Source organism: Saimiri boliviensis, chromosome 1, assembly GCF_048565385.1.
Source record: "Saimiri boliviensis isolate mSaiBol1 chromosome 1, mSaiBol1.pri, whole genome shotgun sequence".
Taxonomy (NCBI): Eukaryota; Metazoa; Chordata; class Mammalia; order Primates; family Cebidae; genus Saimiri; species Saimiri boliviensis.
The window spans coordinates 237,599,171-237,616,670 of NC_133449.1; the positions used below are offsets into that span (position 1 = coordinate 237,599,171).

Genomic DNA, 17,500 nt, shown 5'->3' on the forward strand with positions numbered 1-17,500 from the left:
AGAATTTCATTACCCCCAGGTCTTGTCTGAACTAATAGAGACTGGGTCTCATTGCACCAAAAGCAAATGACACATTGTAGGTCAGCAGCCTGCCCCATGTAAAGGGTCTCTGACAGGGAGCTAAGAGGCTTTTTATCTAAATCTGAAAAGCTAGGTGAACTCTAGACCTCTATTCCTCCCTGCAAAATTGTACAATACTATCCAATCTGTAGAAAAACTGGGATAAACATAATATAACTTGGAGAAAGAAAAAAGTTCCAACGGCTTGATAGAAAAGCCATTAAAAATATAAAGTTTTTTTAAATCTGTCACCTTATTTTTTTTTCAATTCAAAGTGGAAAACAGATACTACTGTCCACATCACATTTTTCCTGCCCCTATCAGAAGAGCCACCATTAAAATATAAAAACCACAAAATATACATCTGAATTCAATAGCTGTCAAGAATTTAAGAACATTATCAACCATACTAACTGATCAATACCACTGATTCTATAGTAGTCACGCTTATCTATGCCAACTGGATAGGCTGAAATGCACACGGAATACAAAAAGTCCGTCTTACCCAGGATGTTCTGTTTCCTCCTCCATCTTTTTGTGGGAGAGCCTCAAAGTAATCAAACAGTGATTTTGTTTCTTCTAGGCCCTATCTATCTCCATCATAGGTTGAAATGCATTTTTTTTTTTTGGAGACAGAGTCTCTCTCTGTCACCCAGGCTGGAGTACAGTGGTGCAATCTCAGCTCACTGAGACCTCTGCTTCCCGGGTTCAAGCGATTCTCCTTCCTCGGCCTCTTGAGTAGCCAGGACTACTGGAGCATGCCACCACACCCAGCTAATTTTTTGTATTTTTAGTAGAGATGGGGTTTCACCATGTTAGTCAGGATGGCCTCGATCTTCTGACCTCATGATCTGCCTGCCTCGGCCTCCCAAAGGATTGGGATTATAGGCATGACCCACCGCACCCCACCTGAAATGCATTTTTAAAACAAGCCAAGTAGAGTAGCACATGCCTGTAATCCCAGCAACGAGGGAGGCCAAGGCAGGAGGATTGCTTGAACCCAGGAGTTGGAGACCAGCCTGGGCAACATAATGAGACCTGTCTCAAAATTAAATAAATAAATAAATAAATAAATAAATAAATAAAACAATGAGAAGGCACATCTGCTCATGTCTGTAAGCCCAGCACTTTGGGAGGCCACAGCAGAAAGATCCCCTGAGCCCAGAAGTGTGAGATCAGCCTGCACAACATAGTGAGATTCCATTTCTACAAAAATGAAAATAAAAATTAACCGGGCATGGTGGTGTGCACCTGAAGTCCCAACCACTTGGAAGCCTGAGGCAGGAGGATCACTTGAACCTGAGAGGTCAAGGCTGCATTGAGCTGTGACTGTGCCACTGCATTCAAGCCTGGGCAACAGAGTGAGACCCTGTCTCAAAAAAAAAAAGAAAAAGGATGTAGAGGGACTAAGTCCCTCAAAACAATTGCCGAGGTCAAACTAGTGAAAACCGACGAGATACATTTCAAAAATAATAACCTGAGGTAAGCAGGGAGCAGGCGGGAAGTAAGGCAAGAGGGAGAAAGGGAAACCTGAGAATAATTTTAAGTATCTCTCCAAAAAGAAGAGCAAATAGGCAGAACATACACAAAGGAAAAGAGAAAGGCCTGAGGGAACTGCAACTAAACATGGCTAGATGATTGATTCCTACTTCAGAAGAAATAAACTGTTCGTTCAAACAAAAACACCTTGTTGCTTATAGTAAAACAAGAAAAAGAACCAATGTACCAGAGCAAAGATCAAGGTACAGCAAACTAGACTATCACTAAATTATAAAAATGAAAAGCAATGTGAGACCTAAAGAAAACAAACATGAAGATCCCACTTCTGGGGAGTTTTCTTTTTTTCGAGACGGAGTTTCGCTCTTGTTACCCAGGCTGGAGTGCAATGGCGCGATCTCGGCTCACCGCAACCTCCGCCTCCTGGGTTCAGGCAATTCTCCTGCCTCAGCCTCCTGAGTAGCTGGGATTACAGGCACGCGCCGCCATGCCCAGCTAATTTTTTGTATTTTTAGTAGAGACGGGGTTTCACCATGCTGACCAGGATGGTCTCGATCTCTTGACCTCGTGATCCACCCGCCTTGGCCTCCCAAAGTGCTGGGATTACAGGCGTGAGCCACCGCACCCGGCCTTCTGGAGAGTTTTCTAAGTCTCACGCTTAAAAAGCTAAACATGAGGCTGGGCACAGTGGCTCACGTCTGTAATTCCAGAACTTCGGGAGGCCAAAGTGGGTGGATCACCTGAGGTTGGGAGTTCGAGACCAGCCTGACCAATATGGAGGAAAGCCTGTCTCTACCAAAAGTATAAAAGTAGCTGGGTGTCGTTGCAGGCTCCTGTAATCCCAGCTACTCGGGAGGCAGGAGAATCACTTGAACCCGGGAGGCAGAGGTTGCGGTGAGCCAAGATCATGCCATTGCCCTCCAGCCTGGGCAACAAGAGCAAGACTCTAGCTCCATAAAAAAAAAAGCCAGACACAAAAACCATAATCGGTGTCTTAGTCTGTTTGCTGCTGCTACAACACAATACCCAAGACTGAGTAATTTATAAAGAAACTTGGCCTGGCATACTGGCTCATGTTTACAATCCAAACGCTTTGGGAAGCTGAGGTGGGAGGATCACTTAAGCCAGGAGTTCGAGACCAGCCTGAGCAACAAGACTTTATCTCTACAAAAATGAAAGAAAGAAAATAAAGAAATTGACTGTTCACAGTTCTAGAAGTTGGGAAATTCAAGAGCATGGCCCTGGCATCTGACAAGGGTCATCCCACGGTGGAAAAGTGGACGGTGGGAGGGCAAGGGTGAGACAGAGGAAAAGAAGGCCAGACTCCCACAGTCATAGCCTTAATCCATCCATAGGGGCAGCGCTCTCATGACCTCATCACCTCCCAAAGGTGCTACCACTTAACACCACCACAATGGCAACCACATTTCCAACGTATGAACTTTTAGAGGGCACATTTAAACCACAGCACTGGGAAAATAAAAGAAGCACATGGCAAAGATCATCATGTCATCAGGCCTCAGACATGGAGAAGGCCCAGACAAGGCATCCTCATGACATGAGATTCAAAGAAAGACCAGCAGACACCAACACACCAACTATTTAAACTCCAGAAACACGTAAGGGGCCTTAAAACCTGCCATGAAGGAAAGATGAAACAGAAAAGAACATAAAGATATGTATCTAGTTTACCTTTCTCCTTGTGAGCCAAAGAAAATGTTGAAACCTGAAAGGTCTATGGAAATCTGTGCACATTTTTATAGCAGCAAAGATACAGCAAACGATAGAGATGTGATTGCCAATAGACATATTCTTCGACATACCTGGGTAAATGCATTTACAAGAGGCAAGGCTAGTAACATTAAATAAAAACTAATCTTGGAGAGAAAAACAACAATTAAATCTGAGTAAGGAAGCTGGTGCTTACTATCGAAATGAATACATAACATAATTGAAGTTAGAAGTGATTCACTTATATAATAAACATAAGGAATTGTTTCATCGGTCTGTCTAAACAAAAGTCTTAACTAAACAATAAAGCAAAAATTAAAATTAGGAAATAGAACCACTCAATATCTATCATGTAACTTCAATAGTTATAAGGAGATTCATCTTTTTAAATTTTTTTTTTATTTTTTGAGACAGAGTTTTGCTCTGCTGCCAGGCTGAAGTGCAGTGGCATGATCTCGGCTCACTGCAACCTGGGTTCAAGCCTCCTGGGTTCAAGCAATTCTCCTGCCTCAGCCTCCCAAGTAGCTGGGACTACAGGCGCACGCCACCACTCCCAGCTAATTTTCTGCATTTTTAATAGAGACAGGATTACCACATTGGCCAGGATGGTCTTGATCTCTTTCTTGACTTTGTGATCCACCCGCCTCAGCCTCCCAAAGTGCTGGGATTACAGGCATGAGCCACTGAGCCCCGCCAGATTCATCTTTTAATAAATATTAAGTAAGTACATCTCAGGAAAATGTGTAAGGATATAAAAATTCATCTGATATTGTCTCTAATCTCAACAAGCTAACAGTCGAATAGGGGAAGTTAGTCCAGATATCCCATTAGTAAGGCACAGAGCAAGAATTATGGGAGCTAGGAGGAGGAAAAGATTACTTCCAGTAAGGGATTCTAGGATTCCCTTAAAAGGGTGGCAAGTGAGATGTGCCTTGGAAGATGGTTTGGAGACTCAGACCCAGAAGGATGAAGGGAAAGAGGACCAGCATGGGCCTGAGCAGATGGTCAAAAAAGGCCATGGTATACATGGAGACCAGTGACTGCATCAGATTGACTGCAGTTTAGGGTCCAGGAGCAGTAAGAAAGTGAGGTTGGAATCCCATCACATGGGGGCTTAAGTATCAGGCTAAGAAGTACAAGCTTTGCTTTGTAGCAAATAATTGGTAACAGGGGAGCCACGTAAGAAACATAAAGAATGACCTTGCAGCTCGTGTACACTGTATGGGAAAGGACAGACAAGGCAGGCAGGGACGCCAGGCAGGCGAGGCTAGAGCCACAGTGCAGTGGTAACAACGGCCTGAGCTACCTCCAGGAGTGACAGTAGGAACGGAGTGGAGAGGACCTACCCAAAGGTGAAACCAACGGGGCTCATCAGCATATTCAGCAAAGGCTTAGGATGTGCTGATTTTATGCCCAGCATTAGTGCAACTAACGGGGGTGTAAAAATGACAAAGATGTGTATGTTTGACCTAAAAGGATTAAGTAAGGGAAAATGCAGAGAAAAGAGCCAAGAATAGCATCAAGTCTCAGGGAAAGGGCAAGGTAGCACTAGCAGTAGATGGGAACTCAGGTGAATGAGTAGGGGAAGTTAATGTGTGTTCAGTGTCTAGTTTGAGCCTAAGTCTGAAAAGACAGAGGAAGAAGTGTTTTCCTACTCTCTGACACAGTCACTCAATACCTCTGACACTAGATATGTGGGGGTATTTCTCCACACTCCAAGCAGTTCTCCAGCAGACACCAGCTGTCCTCTAATCCATTTGCGTTCTTACACTGTCTACCTAGAGGCACATCAGATCCCACAGACTGAGGGCTCAGTCCTACAAGATGGCCCCCACTTCAGATGCCAATCACAAAGAGCAGGTTGTCACCTACATTTCTGACTGACTGTAAACTGGGGCTGCCACTACCCCTCCTTGGGTTTGATTAATTTGCTAGAGTGGCCCATAGAACTCAGAGAAACACTTTACTTACATTTATCCGTTAATAAGGAAATCTAAAGATAGAGACGAACACCCAGATGAAGAGATACATAGGGTGAGTCTAGAAAGGTCTTGAGTACTGGAGCTTCTGTCCCCACAGGGTGGGAATGCACCATCTTCCTGGCACTTGGATGAGTCTGCCAGTTCAAATGCTCTCCGAACGCCACAGTTTAGAGATTTTTACGGAGGCTTCATCACAGAGGCATGGTCAGTTATTAACTCAATCTCCAGCCCCTTTCTCTCCCTGGAGGATAGGGCTGGGACTGAAAGCTCCAAGTTCACAGTCATGGCTTGGTCTTTATGGTGACCAGCACCATCCAGGAGCCCACTAAGAGTCACCTCATTAGAACAAAAGATGTTCCTATCACCCATGAAATTCCAAGGGATTTTGGAGCTCTGTGGCAAGAACGGGTGTCAAAGACCAAATCACAGAACAAAAGATTCTGCTGGCACCCCTATGTACAATGGAATTAGGAACTCTGTCTCAGAAACTGGGGCAGACACCAAATACTGGAACAAAAGAGACTCCTCATACCCCTACTGTTCAGAAACTTGTGAGGGTTTTATGAGCTCTGTTCCTGGAACTGGGGGCAGAGATCAATGTGTCTATCTTTATTATTTCACACTAAGGTACCAGCAGGAAATTGACTGAGAGAGCAGAACCCCTGAGGTTTAGAAAAGGAGAGGGAGACGGTGTCAAGGCTAGAGAAAGATCAGGGAGATGACAGGTAATAACATGAGATCTGGCTAAATCGCTTAAATTAATAAGGGAACCCCAGTGGCATGAAGTATAAGCGGAATTTCAGGAAAAGGGAAAAATGATGATACCAAGAGGCTGTGCAGACTGAGAATCTGTTCTCTACGCTGGTGAAACTCTCATAGGTCACGGAGGTTTGAAGGAGTGAGTGAGCAGTCAGAAATGAAGACCTGTGTCAATCCTCAAGAATGATGGCTGGGCACAGTGGCTCAGGCTTATAATCCTAGCACTCTGGGAGGCCGAGGCAGGTGGATCACCTGAGGTCAGGAGTTCAAGGCCAGAGTGGCCAACATAGTGAAACCTCGCCTCTACTAAAAATATAAAAGAGTTAGTCAGTCATGATGGTGCATACCTGTAGTCCCAGCTACTCAAGAGGCTGAGGCAGGAAAGTTGCTCGAACCCAGGAGGTGGAGACTGCAGTGAGCTGAAATTGTGCCACTGAACTCTAACCTGGACAACAGAGCGAGACTCCATCTCAAAGGGAAAAAAAAAAATGTAGCCACCCCCAAGGAGAGAGAAAAGCTACAAAACAGCAGAAGTTAGAAAAGGTCTTTATCTTTTGGCATCACTTTGGTGCTTTATTTTTCCTATAAAGAAAAGGTATCAAGACGATTTTGGTATGAGAAGATAAACAAGCAGACTAAAAAAATTATTTTTTTCATTTTTAAAAGATGGAGTCTGGGCTGGGCACAGTGGCTCATACCTGTAATCCCAGTACTTTGGGAGACCAATGCGGGCAGATCACTTGACCTCAGGAGTTCAAGACCAGACTGGGCAACATGGTAAAACCTCGTCTCTACTGAAAATACAAAAATTAGCTGGGCCTGGTGACATAGGCCTATAATCCCAGCTACTTGGGAGGCTGAGGCAGGAGAATCCCTTGAGCCTGAGAGGCTGCAGTGACCCAAGAGTGTGCCATTGAACTCTAGCCTGGGTGACAGGAGTGAAATCTTGTGTCAAAAAAAAGAAGAAAAAAAGATGGCCAGGCACACTGGCTTATGCCTGTAATCCCAGCACTTTGGGAGCCCAAGATGGGCAGATCACCTGAGGTCAGGAGTTCAAGACTATCCTGGCCAAAATGGTAAAATCCCATCTCTACTAAAAGTACAAAATTTAGCTGGGCATGGTGGCAGGCCCCTGTAATCCCAGCTACTCGAGAGGCTGAGGCAGAAGAATCGCTTGAACCCAGGAGGTAGAGGCTGCAGTGAGCCAAGATCGCATGTCACTGCACTCCAGCCTGGGCAACAGAGAAAGACTTCATCTAAAAAGAGAGAGAGAGAGAGAGATGGGGGTCTCACTATGCTGGCCAGTTAGGTCTTGAACTCCTGGCCTCAAGCAATCCTCCTGCCTGAGCCTCCCAAAGTGCTAGGATTAGAGGTGTGAACCACCATGCCTGGCCCAGGAAAATATCACAGTAAGAGAAAGGGAATAAATGATAAAGCAAAAAGGAGAGGTTAGTATTAAGATCATAAATGACAGGTTTGGATTTTGAGAAGAGGAGAAACAATTCCTTCTGGGATCAAAGAAGGAAGATGGAGTAAGTATTAGTGTTTACAACAAGAAGAAAAGTGCTCATATGTAGAATGTCATATATAGAATGACATCTTCAGTGCAGAAATCAGGTTGAGGGCTCATATATTCAGGAAAGGGTCAGAAAAGATACTACGGAGACTCAATATAAGATAACAGAAATTTCTTTTTAAATTCCAAGAGATTCACACAAATTTGGGAAGGCAAACCTTAACCCTAAACCTCCTATTCCTATTTAAGGGAAATAGAAAAAAATAAAGACTAAGAGAAGTGGCTCAAATAAACACGCGCGCGCGTGCGCGTGTGTGTGTGTGTGTGTGTGTGTGTGTGTGTGTACATATACATATATGTATTTTTTTTTTCTTTTTTTTCTGAGACAGTGTCTCATTCTGTCACTCAGGCTGGAGTGCAGTGGCACAATCATGGCTCACTGCAGCCTCAAACTCCTGGGCTCAAATAATCTTTCTGCCTCAGCCTCCCAAACAGCTGGGACCACAGGTGTATGCCCAGGCTGGTCTCACCTGGGCTCAGGTAATCCTCCCGCCTTGGCCTCCCCCAGCAGTGGAATTACAGCATGAGCCGCCACGCCCAGCCCTAATATTTAAATTAAAATAAAATAAAATAAGTAAAAGGAAAATAGATAATCAAATGCCCTTCAAGCATTTTGAATTTTTTATCATAAGCAGGTATTGCTTATTCCAAGAAGTACGTACACCTTTAATTTTTAAAAGAGCTGATTTTAAAGCACTTCAAACTTTAAGTTCCACAGGAGTAGAGACCCTACCTGGCAGGAGAAAGACACAGCAAAGAACATGTGAGATGACAGAGGGTTACAGTGCTTACAGAGCAGCCTCCCCCAACAAAAGGTATAGCCGTACCCTAATCCCCAGAATCTGTAAAGGTGGTCTTATTTGAAAAAGGGATCTTTGTAGATAATTAAGAATCTTGAGAGAAGAGCATCCTGGATTACCTGGGTGGTCCCTAAATTCAATGACAAGTGCTCTTATAAGACAGAGAAGGAGAAGACCCAGATACCCAGAAAAGGCCATGTGAAGATGGACACAGACATGGGAGGGATGGAGCCATAAACAGGGGGAATACCTGGAGCCACCAGGAGCTAGGAGAGGCAAGGAAAGGAACAGAATCTCCCCTGGAAGCACAGCCCCTCTGCTATCTTGACTGCAGAGTTACGGCTTCCAGAATAAATTTCTGTTAGCCGAGCATGATGGTTCTCACCTATATTCCCAGCTACTCGCAAGCCTACAGTGGGAGGATCATCTGAGGCCAGGAGTTCAAGACCAGCCTGAGCAACATAACAAGACATTCATCTCTAAATAAATACATAAATTTCTGTTGTTTTAAGCCACCCAGTATATGGTCATTTGTTACAAAAGCAGTAGAAAACCAACACAAGGTAAGTTATAAAATTTACAGTATCAGGCCCAGCATGCTGGCTCAGGCCTGTAATTCCAGAACATTGGGAGGCTGAGGCAGAAGGATTGCTTGAGACCAGGAGTTTGAGACCAGCCTGGCCAACATAGCAAGATCCTGTTTCTCTAAAAGAAAAAACTATAATACCAGATTAAATGGAAACCACAATAAGAATTTCATATAGATAATGCAATGGCCATCTGTGCAAAAGTAAGCAAAGCTGAAGTTTCTATTTAGATAAGTAAAGTATGTAAGTAGGCAAGGTCACTGTGTAACAGTAGAATATACAATAAACAATTACAACCAACTATGTTGATAGAAAAATCAAAAAGATACATAATAATTGCAGGTGCAGATTAATTAGAATATTAAAAATATTCAAAGTTAAGAAATCCAATAAGGAAATGAAAACACAGTAGGAGCATCTGTATTATAAAGTATTTCAACCATGCAAAGAAGATTACAGAATAAGCCGGGCGCAGTGGCTCAAGCCTGTAATCCCAGTACTTTAGGAGGCTGAGGTGGGTGGATCACGAGGTCAGGAGATCGAGACCATCCTGGTCAACACGGTGAAACCCCATCTCTACTAAAAATACAAAAAATTAGCTGGGCATGGTGGTGCATGCCTGTAATCCCAGCTACTCAGGAGGCTGAGGCAGGAGAATTGCCTGAACCCAGGAGGTGGAGGTTGCGGTGAGCCGAGATCGCGCCATTGCACTCCAGCCTGGGTAGCAAGAGCGAAACTCCATCTCAAAAAAAAAAAAAAAAAAAAAGATTACAGAATAACAAACATCCATTCATCTAATACCTAGTATTAATCTCGACATCAGGCAAAATTTACTTCAGATCATTTTTTAAGGAATAAAATATCTGACATATAGTTGAAGCACCTGTCTACCTCCTACCTGGTCCCTGTCTCCTCCACCTCAGAGGCAACCACTGTTCTAAAGCTGAGTTATCATTCCCACACGCGTGTTTATAGACAAATCATACACAGTATGATTTCATGTATTCAACCTTTATATACATAGTAATTAGCTATACATTTATTTGACTATTGTTTTACTCAACCTACTTTCTGAGACTTATGTTGACAGATGCAATTTTAGTTCATTCCTTTTAACAGCTAAAAACAGTATTATTAATCTCCCATTAATTTTCTAACTTTTGCTCTAACAATGCTACAATAAACTTTTCTTTCTTTTTTTTTTTTTTTTTTGGAGACAGGGTCTCATTCTGTTGCCCAGGCTGGAGTGCAGCTGCACAACCACGGCTCACTGTAGCCTCAAACTCCCAGGCTCAAGTGATCCTCCTACCTCAGCCTCCCAAAAGCTGGAGCCACAGGCATGTGCCACACCACACTTACCTAATTTTTTTTTTTTTTTTTTTTTTTTTTTGTAGAGACAGGGTCTCTCTCCCTATGCTGCCCAGGCTGGTCTCTCACTCCTGGACTCTAGTGATCCTCTCATTTCAGCCTCCCAACGTGCTGGGATTGCAGGCACAAGCCACAGTGCCTGGCCATGAACTCTTCTTCTAAGTATCTGTTCATACAGATATTGTAGTTTCTGCAGGGTGGAGCCCTAGAAAAGGAATTACTGGAGCCCTTTCTTTTTAAACTCCGTTTTCCTTTTTGAAACCTGTTTTAATAATCATATTATAATATAGGAGTATTCCTACAGTTAATAAAAGGTTCTAACTGGAGACAACCTTAAGATCTTCTCTGTGGAAAAAGATTAGATTTTGTATTAAACTGTTTCACTTTCAAGCCATCCCAGGGTGCCTAATTAATAACAACATTTGGAGTAAAAAGCACCACTGTATACTTCATTAATGAAAAATTACCTGTGCAATATTTTGAGAAGACATAATTGCCTGATTATAGAATGTACGGCCAAAGTGGTCTCGATCTGCAAACACTTCTGCTTGTCGAGGTAAGTATGCCCCTCCCGAATCAACTGAGGACAAGGAAAATGAGAAAAATAAGCATCTCTATGAACAAAATGTGCTACACAAAGGAAAACTTGTATCAATGACAATATCAGTTTTGATCATATTTACAAAAAACTTGGCCTTTCTAAACTATTACAGAGCCTCGTTTTCCGAACCCCTAATGCAGCCAAAAGAATCCATTGCCCCAAATCCATTAGGCTTTCCTACCTCTGCAAAATTTTCCTTGAAATGTTTATACCATTCTCTCCTTTGAGGGCCAGCTAAAGCCCCAGAAACATCATAAATTCCTGAACAGTGAAAGTGGAAAAGTATCTTTCCTTCTTCTAAACCAATACAAAAGCAATCTACAGAATTCATATGACAATTTATATATATTGGCTTCTGATACTGTTTTTATTGCAAACTGGAGTGGTGGGTACATATATTAGCTGAGTTCAAAGAGTAGCTCATTACTTCATAGCTGTATGATTACAGGTGTGTTTCCTACCTATCCTATGCCTCAGTTTCCTCACCCAAGAAATGAAGATAACAAAAGTAGCCATATCATATATTAGGATGACCTGAAAAATGTATAGAAAGCACTTAGTTCAGAATCTGCAACCATTAAGTCTTTTGTTGGTTGCACATTATATGCTGTCTCCAATTCATTAGGAGCTCACGGAAGACAGAGACAACAAAATCCTCCTCCCTGTGTCCCCTATGGTGACCGGCACAGCACCTGCAAGCAGCTGGGCCTCATTTGCTATTTTCTCTATGTGCAGAGCAGTTCATATTGTGAGGTAATGAGGTAAATCCAATTTCACAGAAAAAAACAAAAACAAAATATACTGCTATATTGTGAGGTAATGAGGTAAATCCAATTTCACAGAAAAAAACAAAAACAAAATATACCGCTACATCAGTACCCATCAAATATCTGCATAAAGGAACAACATATGCTGGAAATTTCCAGACTAACCCAATATCCAGGAAAAGCCTATTTTAAACTGCTTTGCTTTCAGGTTCTTTGATTTAAATGTATTTTAATTTCAGCCGGGCGTGGTGGCTCAAGCCTGTAATCCCAGCACTTTGGGAGGCCGAGGCGGGTGGATCACGAGGTCGAGAGATCGAGACCATCCTGGTCAACATGGTGAAACCCCGTCTCTACTAAAAATACAAAAAATTAGCTGGGCATGGTGGCGCGTGCCTGTAATCCCAGCTACTCAGGAGGCTGAGGCAGGAGAATTGCCTGAACCCAGGAGGCGGAGGTTGCGGTGAGCCGAGATCGCGCCATTGCACTCCAGCCTGGGTAACAAGAGCGAAACTCCTTCTCAAAAAAAAAAAAAAAAAAAAAAATGTATTTTAATTTCAAATATAAATTTACTTTCATTGGAAATTAAATTTACTTTAAATTATATCTGCTCAAATTATAAAATACTTGCACATTTAACACAGTACCTGGCATTCAAGAGACTACAAATATTGGTTATTATTTTTCTCATAGTTTGAATCCAAAACGGTTAAAAGAGAAACAGAATCTAGAGAGCAAAAAAACCACACACAATGTGTAGAGAAAAAACTGGGCATCAACATGTTTGAGTATTATGCACTACTATTTTTTTTTCTTTTATTTGTTTATTTTTTATATATATTTTTATATTTTTATTTTTTTGTTTTTTAAATTTTTTGGTTTTTTTCTTTTACTTGCTTTTTAAATTTTTTTTATATGCACTACTATTACAAACAGTTCTTATTTACTTTCCCCCAGAGTTTTCAGCAAAGAACCTGTGTTTCCTTTATAATTATGGGAGAAATTAACAGGTTTTTAAAATACCCATCCCTAATGTAATACTTACAGCCTTCCAAACTGTCTTGCATTTTACCAGCTAATCAGAGTTTATTTTACAACTTTTGTGACTTGCCCAAGTAGATGCAGGGGAGCCTGTTCTGCATGGCGATTTCTTGTGCCCGTAATTGTTTTTTCACAGTCACTGGGTAGTAGGTACCTCCTTTGACAGTGGGATCGTTGGCAAGAATCATGCATTCTACTCTGAAAGGCAGAAATTTCATTGGAGAGAGAATTTAAAAGATTTCTTCAAAATTAAGTACACTCATTATGAGACACTCCAATACAACCTTCAACTTCTAGTACACATCACTATTCACAACCATTAGCAGACAACAATCTTAGGACATAAATGCACACTTTAATCACAGTTCACATATTCATTTATGTAATACAAAAAGATTACTTTTAACAAGTTTATAAACTCATACTTGACTTTTAAAGAGTCATCAGTCCTAGATTAGTAATAAAAACCTAACAACCTAATCTAAGTGTCATAATGGTTCTTTGAATGAAATGGTCCTAACAAGATGATAATAATGAGAAAAAACTTCAAGTCTCAAGGGAAAATAATTCCCTCATAATAAACCTTCAAAACTTCCTTTTAGGAGGGTAATTTGCAAAAATGGAAACTGACCTGTCAAGAGTATTAAGATTTATTTTTTGTATTTTCCAAAGTTCTTCAACATTACAGCCCAATGGTTTTCTATAAAACTAAAAGCAGTCTAAAATATAGTAACATTTATCTTGCCTTAAGTCACAGTGAATGCAAACTCTAAAACAATATACTAAAAACACATGAAAGGTATAATGAGTCATCAACAGTGCCCTTTCTCACCAAAACCAGTTTATTGGGTATGAGTCACGAAGACCAGGATGGCCGACAACCACGGCTGGCTGGGCAAACTTCACAGCACTGGCAGGAAGACTTAAGGTCAGAGGTTCCCCTGAAATCTCAGATGACAACAGTGTGCTCTTCACAAAATTCAATCTTCTTTATGTTTGTGATGTTTGTGTTACCTCGCTTTATACTGCCTACAACTCTAAAGAGCGACTCATTAAATCCCTGCTGAAAATAAAGTTGAAAACAGCATCTGCGCACCCAGCACAGGGGAGTGTTGGGTTTCTCATATCAGGAAATGTGGCCAGCATGGCTCACCACAAGACAAACAGGACTCTTCTTTGAGCGTCAATTTTATTCCCTAGGTCATATAAAACCTTTTTCTGTACTTCAATGGACATTTTATAGAATAGAAGGCACACTTTTAATGATTTAACAGTAAACAAACTAGACTTCAACAGAAATGTAAGTTTATCGTAGGTTGCTGGGCTATAACCTCTCTCCAGAGTGTGTGCTTGCACTTCCTACCACTGGGGGTGCTATGCTAGAAAGTTTAAGATCAACATGGTGAAGGCCCCTCTCTACTAAAAATACAAAAAAATTAGCTGGGCATGGTGGCGTGTGCCTGTAGCCCCAGCTACTTGGGAGGCTGAGGCAGGAGAATTGCTTGAACCCAGGAGGCGGAGGTTGCGGTGGGCCGAGATCGTGCCATTACACTCCAGCCTGGGTAACAAGACCGAAACTCCGTCTCAAAAAAAAGAAAAAAAAGCAGCTCTGGGACTGGAAAGAGGTCGGGCTGTGAGGTCAGACAAAGTTAGGCTGAAATTCTGGCTCTGCCACTTGCTGGACATGTGACTATGGACAAGAGACATAGCCATACCTGCTTGTGTATTAAAGGTTACAGACGTTACAGAATGAGAAATCAAATGAGCCCACAAAAAGACTAGATTGCCTATCTATTGGTTTTGCCTACCCAGTATTTATTATTTAGGTAACAAAACTAAAGTTTTTTTTTTTTTAAATTATACTTTAAGTTCTGGGATACACGTACCAAACGTGCAGGTTTGTACATAGGTATACATATGCCATGGTGGTTTGCTGCACCCATCAACGTGTCATCTACATTAGGTATTTCTCCTAATGCTATCCCTCCCCTAGGCCCCCATCCCCTGACACTCCCCATTGCGTGTGATGTTCCCCTCCCTGTGTCCATGTGTTCTCATTGTTCAGCTCCCACTTATGAGTGAGAACATACGGTGTTTGGTTTTTCTGTTCCTATGTTAGTTTGCTGAAAATGATGGTTTCCAGCTTCATCCATGTCAATGCAAAGGACATGAACTCATCCTTTGTGGCTGCATAGTATTCCATGGTGTTTATGCGCCACATTTTCTTTATCCAGTCTATCCTTGATGGGCATTTGGGTTGGTTCCAAGTCTCTGTATTGTTTTCAAGTCTTTGCTATTGTGAACAGTGCTGCAATAAACATACATGTGCATGTGTCTTTATAGTAGAATCATTTATAATCCTTTGGGTATATATCTAGTAATGGGATTGTTGGATCAAATGGTATTTCTGGTTCTAGATCCTTGAAGAATTGCCACACTGTCTTCCACAATGGTTGAACTAATTTACAATGCAAAAAGGTTTCCATTTCTCCACATCCTCTCCAGCATCCGTTGTTTCCTTACTTTTTAATGATCGTCATTCTAACTGGCGTGAGATGGTATCTCAATATGGTTTTGATTTGTATTTCTCTAATGACCAGTGTTGATGAGCTGCTTTTCATCTATTGCAATAAAACTAGACTTTACTTCAGAAACTACCTCTTATCTTTAATCCAGGTGGGTCGAGTAGGACTGACCCCAGCGCCCACTTTAAAGAGAGGCACAGGGACCAGGCCTTTCTACTCAGTTCCCAATGAGGCTCAGCAATGGGACAGGCTCTAAGCCTAAGCACTTAGAATCTTGCCTTCCACTGCAGCTGCTAAACTTACAGAACATAAACCAGGAACTGCCTATGACCATCATTGCCTCTGGATTGAGAGCCTGCCTAGGAACAAAGCTGACACACAGCAAGTCAGGGTCAGGAGCAGAAAACAGCCTGGGACCTAATAATACCTAAGATCATTTGAGCTCCCAGATCCAGCCATGCCCAGACTTACCAGATAAGAGAATCAATATATTCTCTTTTTCGCTTAATTTGAGCAAAACTCAGCTCATCTGTCATTTGTCAGGGAAAGAATGGTGATGATATAAACTGTTCAACAAGACTTTTTATGCAAAGGTCACTTTGAACTATAATGAAGGCCAGGGCAATGGCTCATGTTTGTAATCCCAGCACTTCGGGAGGCCAAGGCAGAAGGATCACTTGATGCCAGGAGTTCAAGGCTATGGAAAACTATGATCATGCCACTGTACTTCAGCCTGGGTGACAGAGTAAGACTCCAACTCAAAAAAAAATTATAATGATGTGCTGGCCTATATTCAAGATCATTTGAGCCCAGAAGTTTGAGATTAGCCTAGGCAACAGAGCAGGACACCATCTCTAAAACAACAAAAAAGGAAAAAAGCATTTATAATTAAGTGCTACTTTATACCTATTAAATGACTGAACTTTTTTCAGCCATAATATCCAATACTAGAGCATCTCTAGTGAAAAGATAAAGACTGGTCTCCTTCCTTGCCCTTGTCTCCATGGAAAGAAATCTTTTTTTTTTTTCTTTTGAAACAGAGTCTTGCTCTGTTGCCCAGACTGGAGCACACTGGCATGATCTTGACTCACTGCACCCTCCGCCTCCTGGGTTCAAATGATTCTCCTGCCTCAGCCTCCCCAAGTAGCTGGGATTACAGGCATGTGCCACCATGCCAGCTTATTTTGGTATTTTTAGTAGACATGAGGTTTCACCATGCTGGCCAGTCTGATCTCAAACTCTTGACCTCAGGTTATCCATCTGCCTCGGCCTCCCAAAGTGCTGGGACTACAGGTGTGAGCCACAGCACCCAGCCAGTCCTACATAATATAAATAGCATATAAATTGCATGCTAATATGCAAAGTGAGTGTTGGATGCCTGTGGTTCATCAGTCTTTTTCCTAACCCATATTATGAAACACAGGTAGAATACTCACCCTGATACTCTTCCAATGCCTGTAATAATGCCACCCCCTGGTACCTCCTCCTTGTCATATAACTGGTAACCTGCAAACTGGGATAATTCCAGAAATGGAGACCTGAAGGGAAGAAAGGATGTCGTTTGAATTAATGTCATTAAAAAATACACATTTAGGTCACAGCAAGGACGCTGGCGGAGGGGCACGCGGGTCGTAGCAGGTCCCACACTCCGGCCTCTCAAGGCCAGAGTGTGCTGTCTGCTTGTCCCGGACTGAAGTGCCCATGATCGAGTCATCCAAGGAGGAAAAAAAATCTTTTCCGGGTGAGCCTAGGCCACCCCAGATACGCGATAGCTGAGGAGCAGACACCAGGGACCACGCTGAGGTTGGGTTTCAAACCAAGACACTGGATTCTCCTAGTTAAGAGAAAGAGCTTGACAGTGAAAACGGTGCCTGACAGTGAAAATGGCATAATCTGCGTTAACAGTTCACAGCTTGAAGTCATGACAGTTAAACAACACACATGGACTTGTGGCACATGGAAATGTGTGCACAAAGAAGGGAAATCTATAATTCTTTAAAAGTAGGAAGGCATTCTTCCTTGCCAAAATGGGTACATTCTGTTCAGTTATCAAGTTTGAAAATCTCCAAGAATTAAAGAGACTGTGTCACTGGGGTCCCATCATAGCCCTTGGTGTTATAGCAATATGTTCTACAATGGCCATGATTGACTCTGTGTTGTGGTATTGGCCCTTACATACAACTGGAAGAAGTGTGAATTTCATCATGTT

The 17,500-nt window shown here is 42.2% G+C and overlaps 1 protein-coding gene across 1 annotated transcript in view; it reads right to left on the reverse strand.

The window, feature by feature from the left end:
* Positions 1-17,500, reverse strand: part of MCCC2 (methylcrotonyl-CoA carboxylase subunit 2) — an 81,554-nt gene that overhangs the window by 47,316 nt on the left and 16,738 nt on the right. Inside the window, exons 4-6 of the mRNA XM_039470006.2 lie at positions 16,728-16,829; positions 12,837-12,964; positions 10,828-10,940 (exon numbers count right to left, since the gene is read on the reverse strand). Coding sequence (XP_039325940.2) covers positions 10,828-10,940; positions 12,837-12,964; positions 16,728-16,829 — 343 coding nt within the window. The remainder of the gene's footprint in view (positions 1-10,827; positions 10,941-12,836; positions 12,965-16,727; positions 16,830-17,500) is intronic.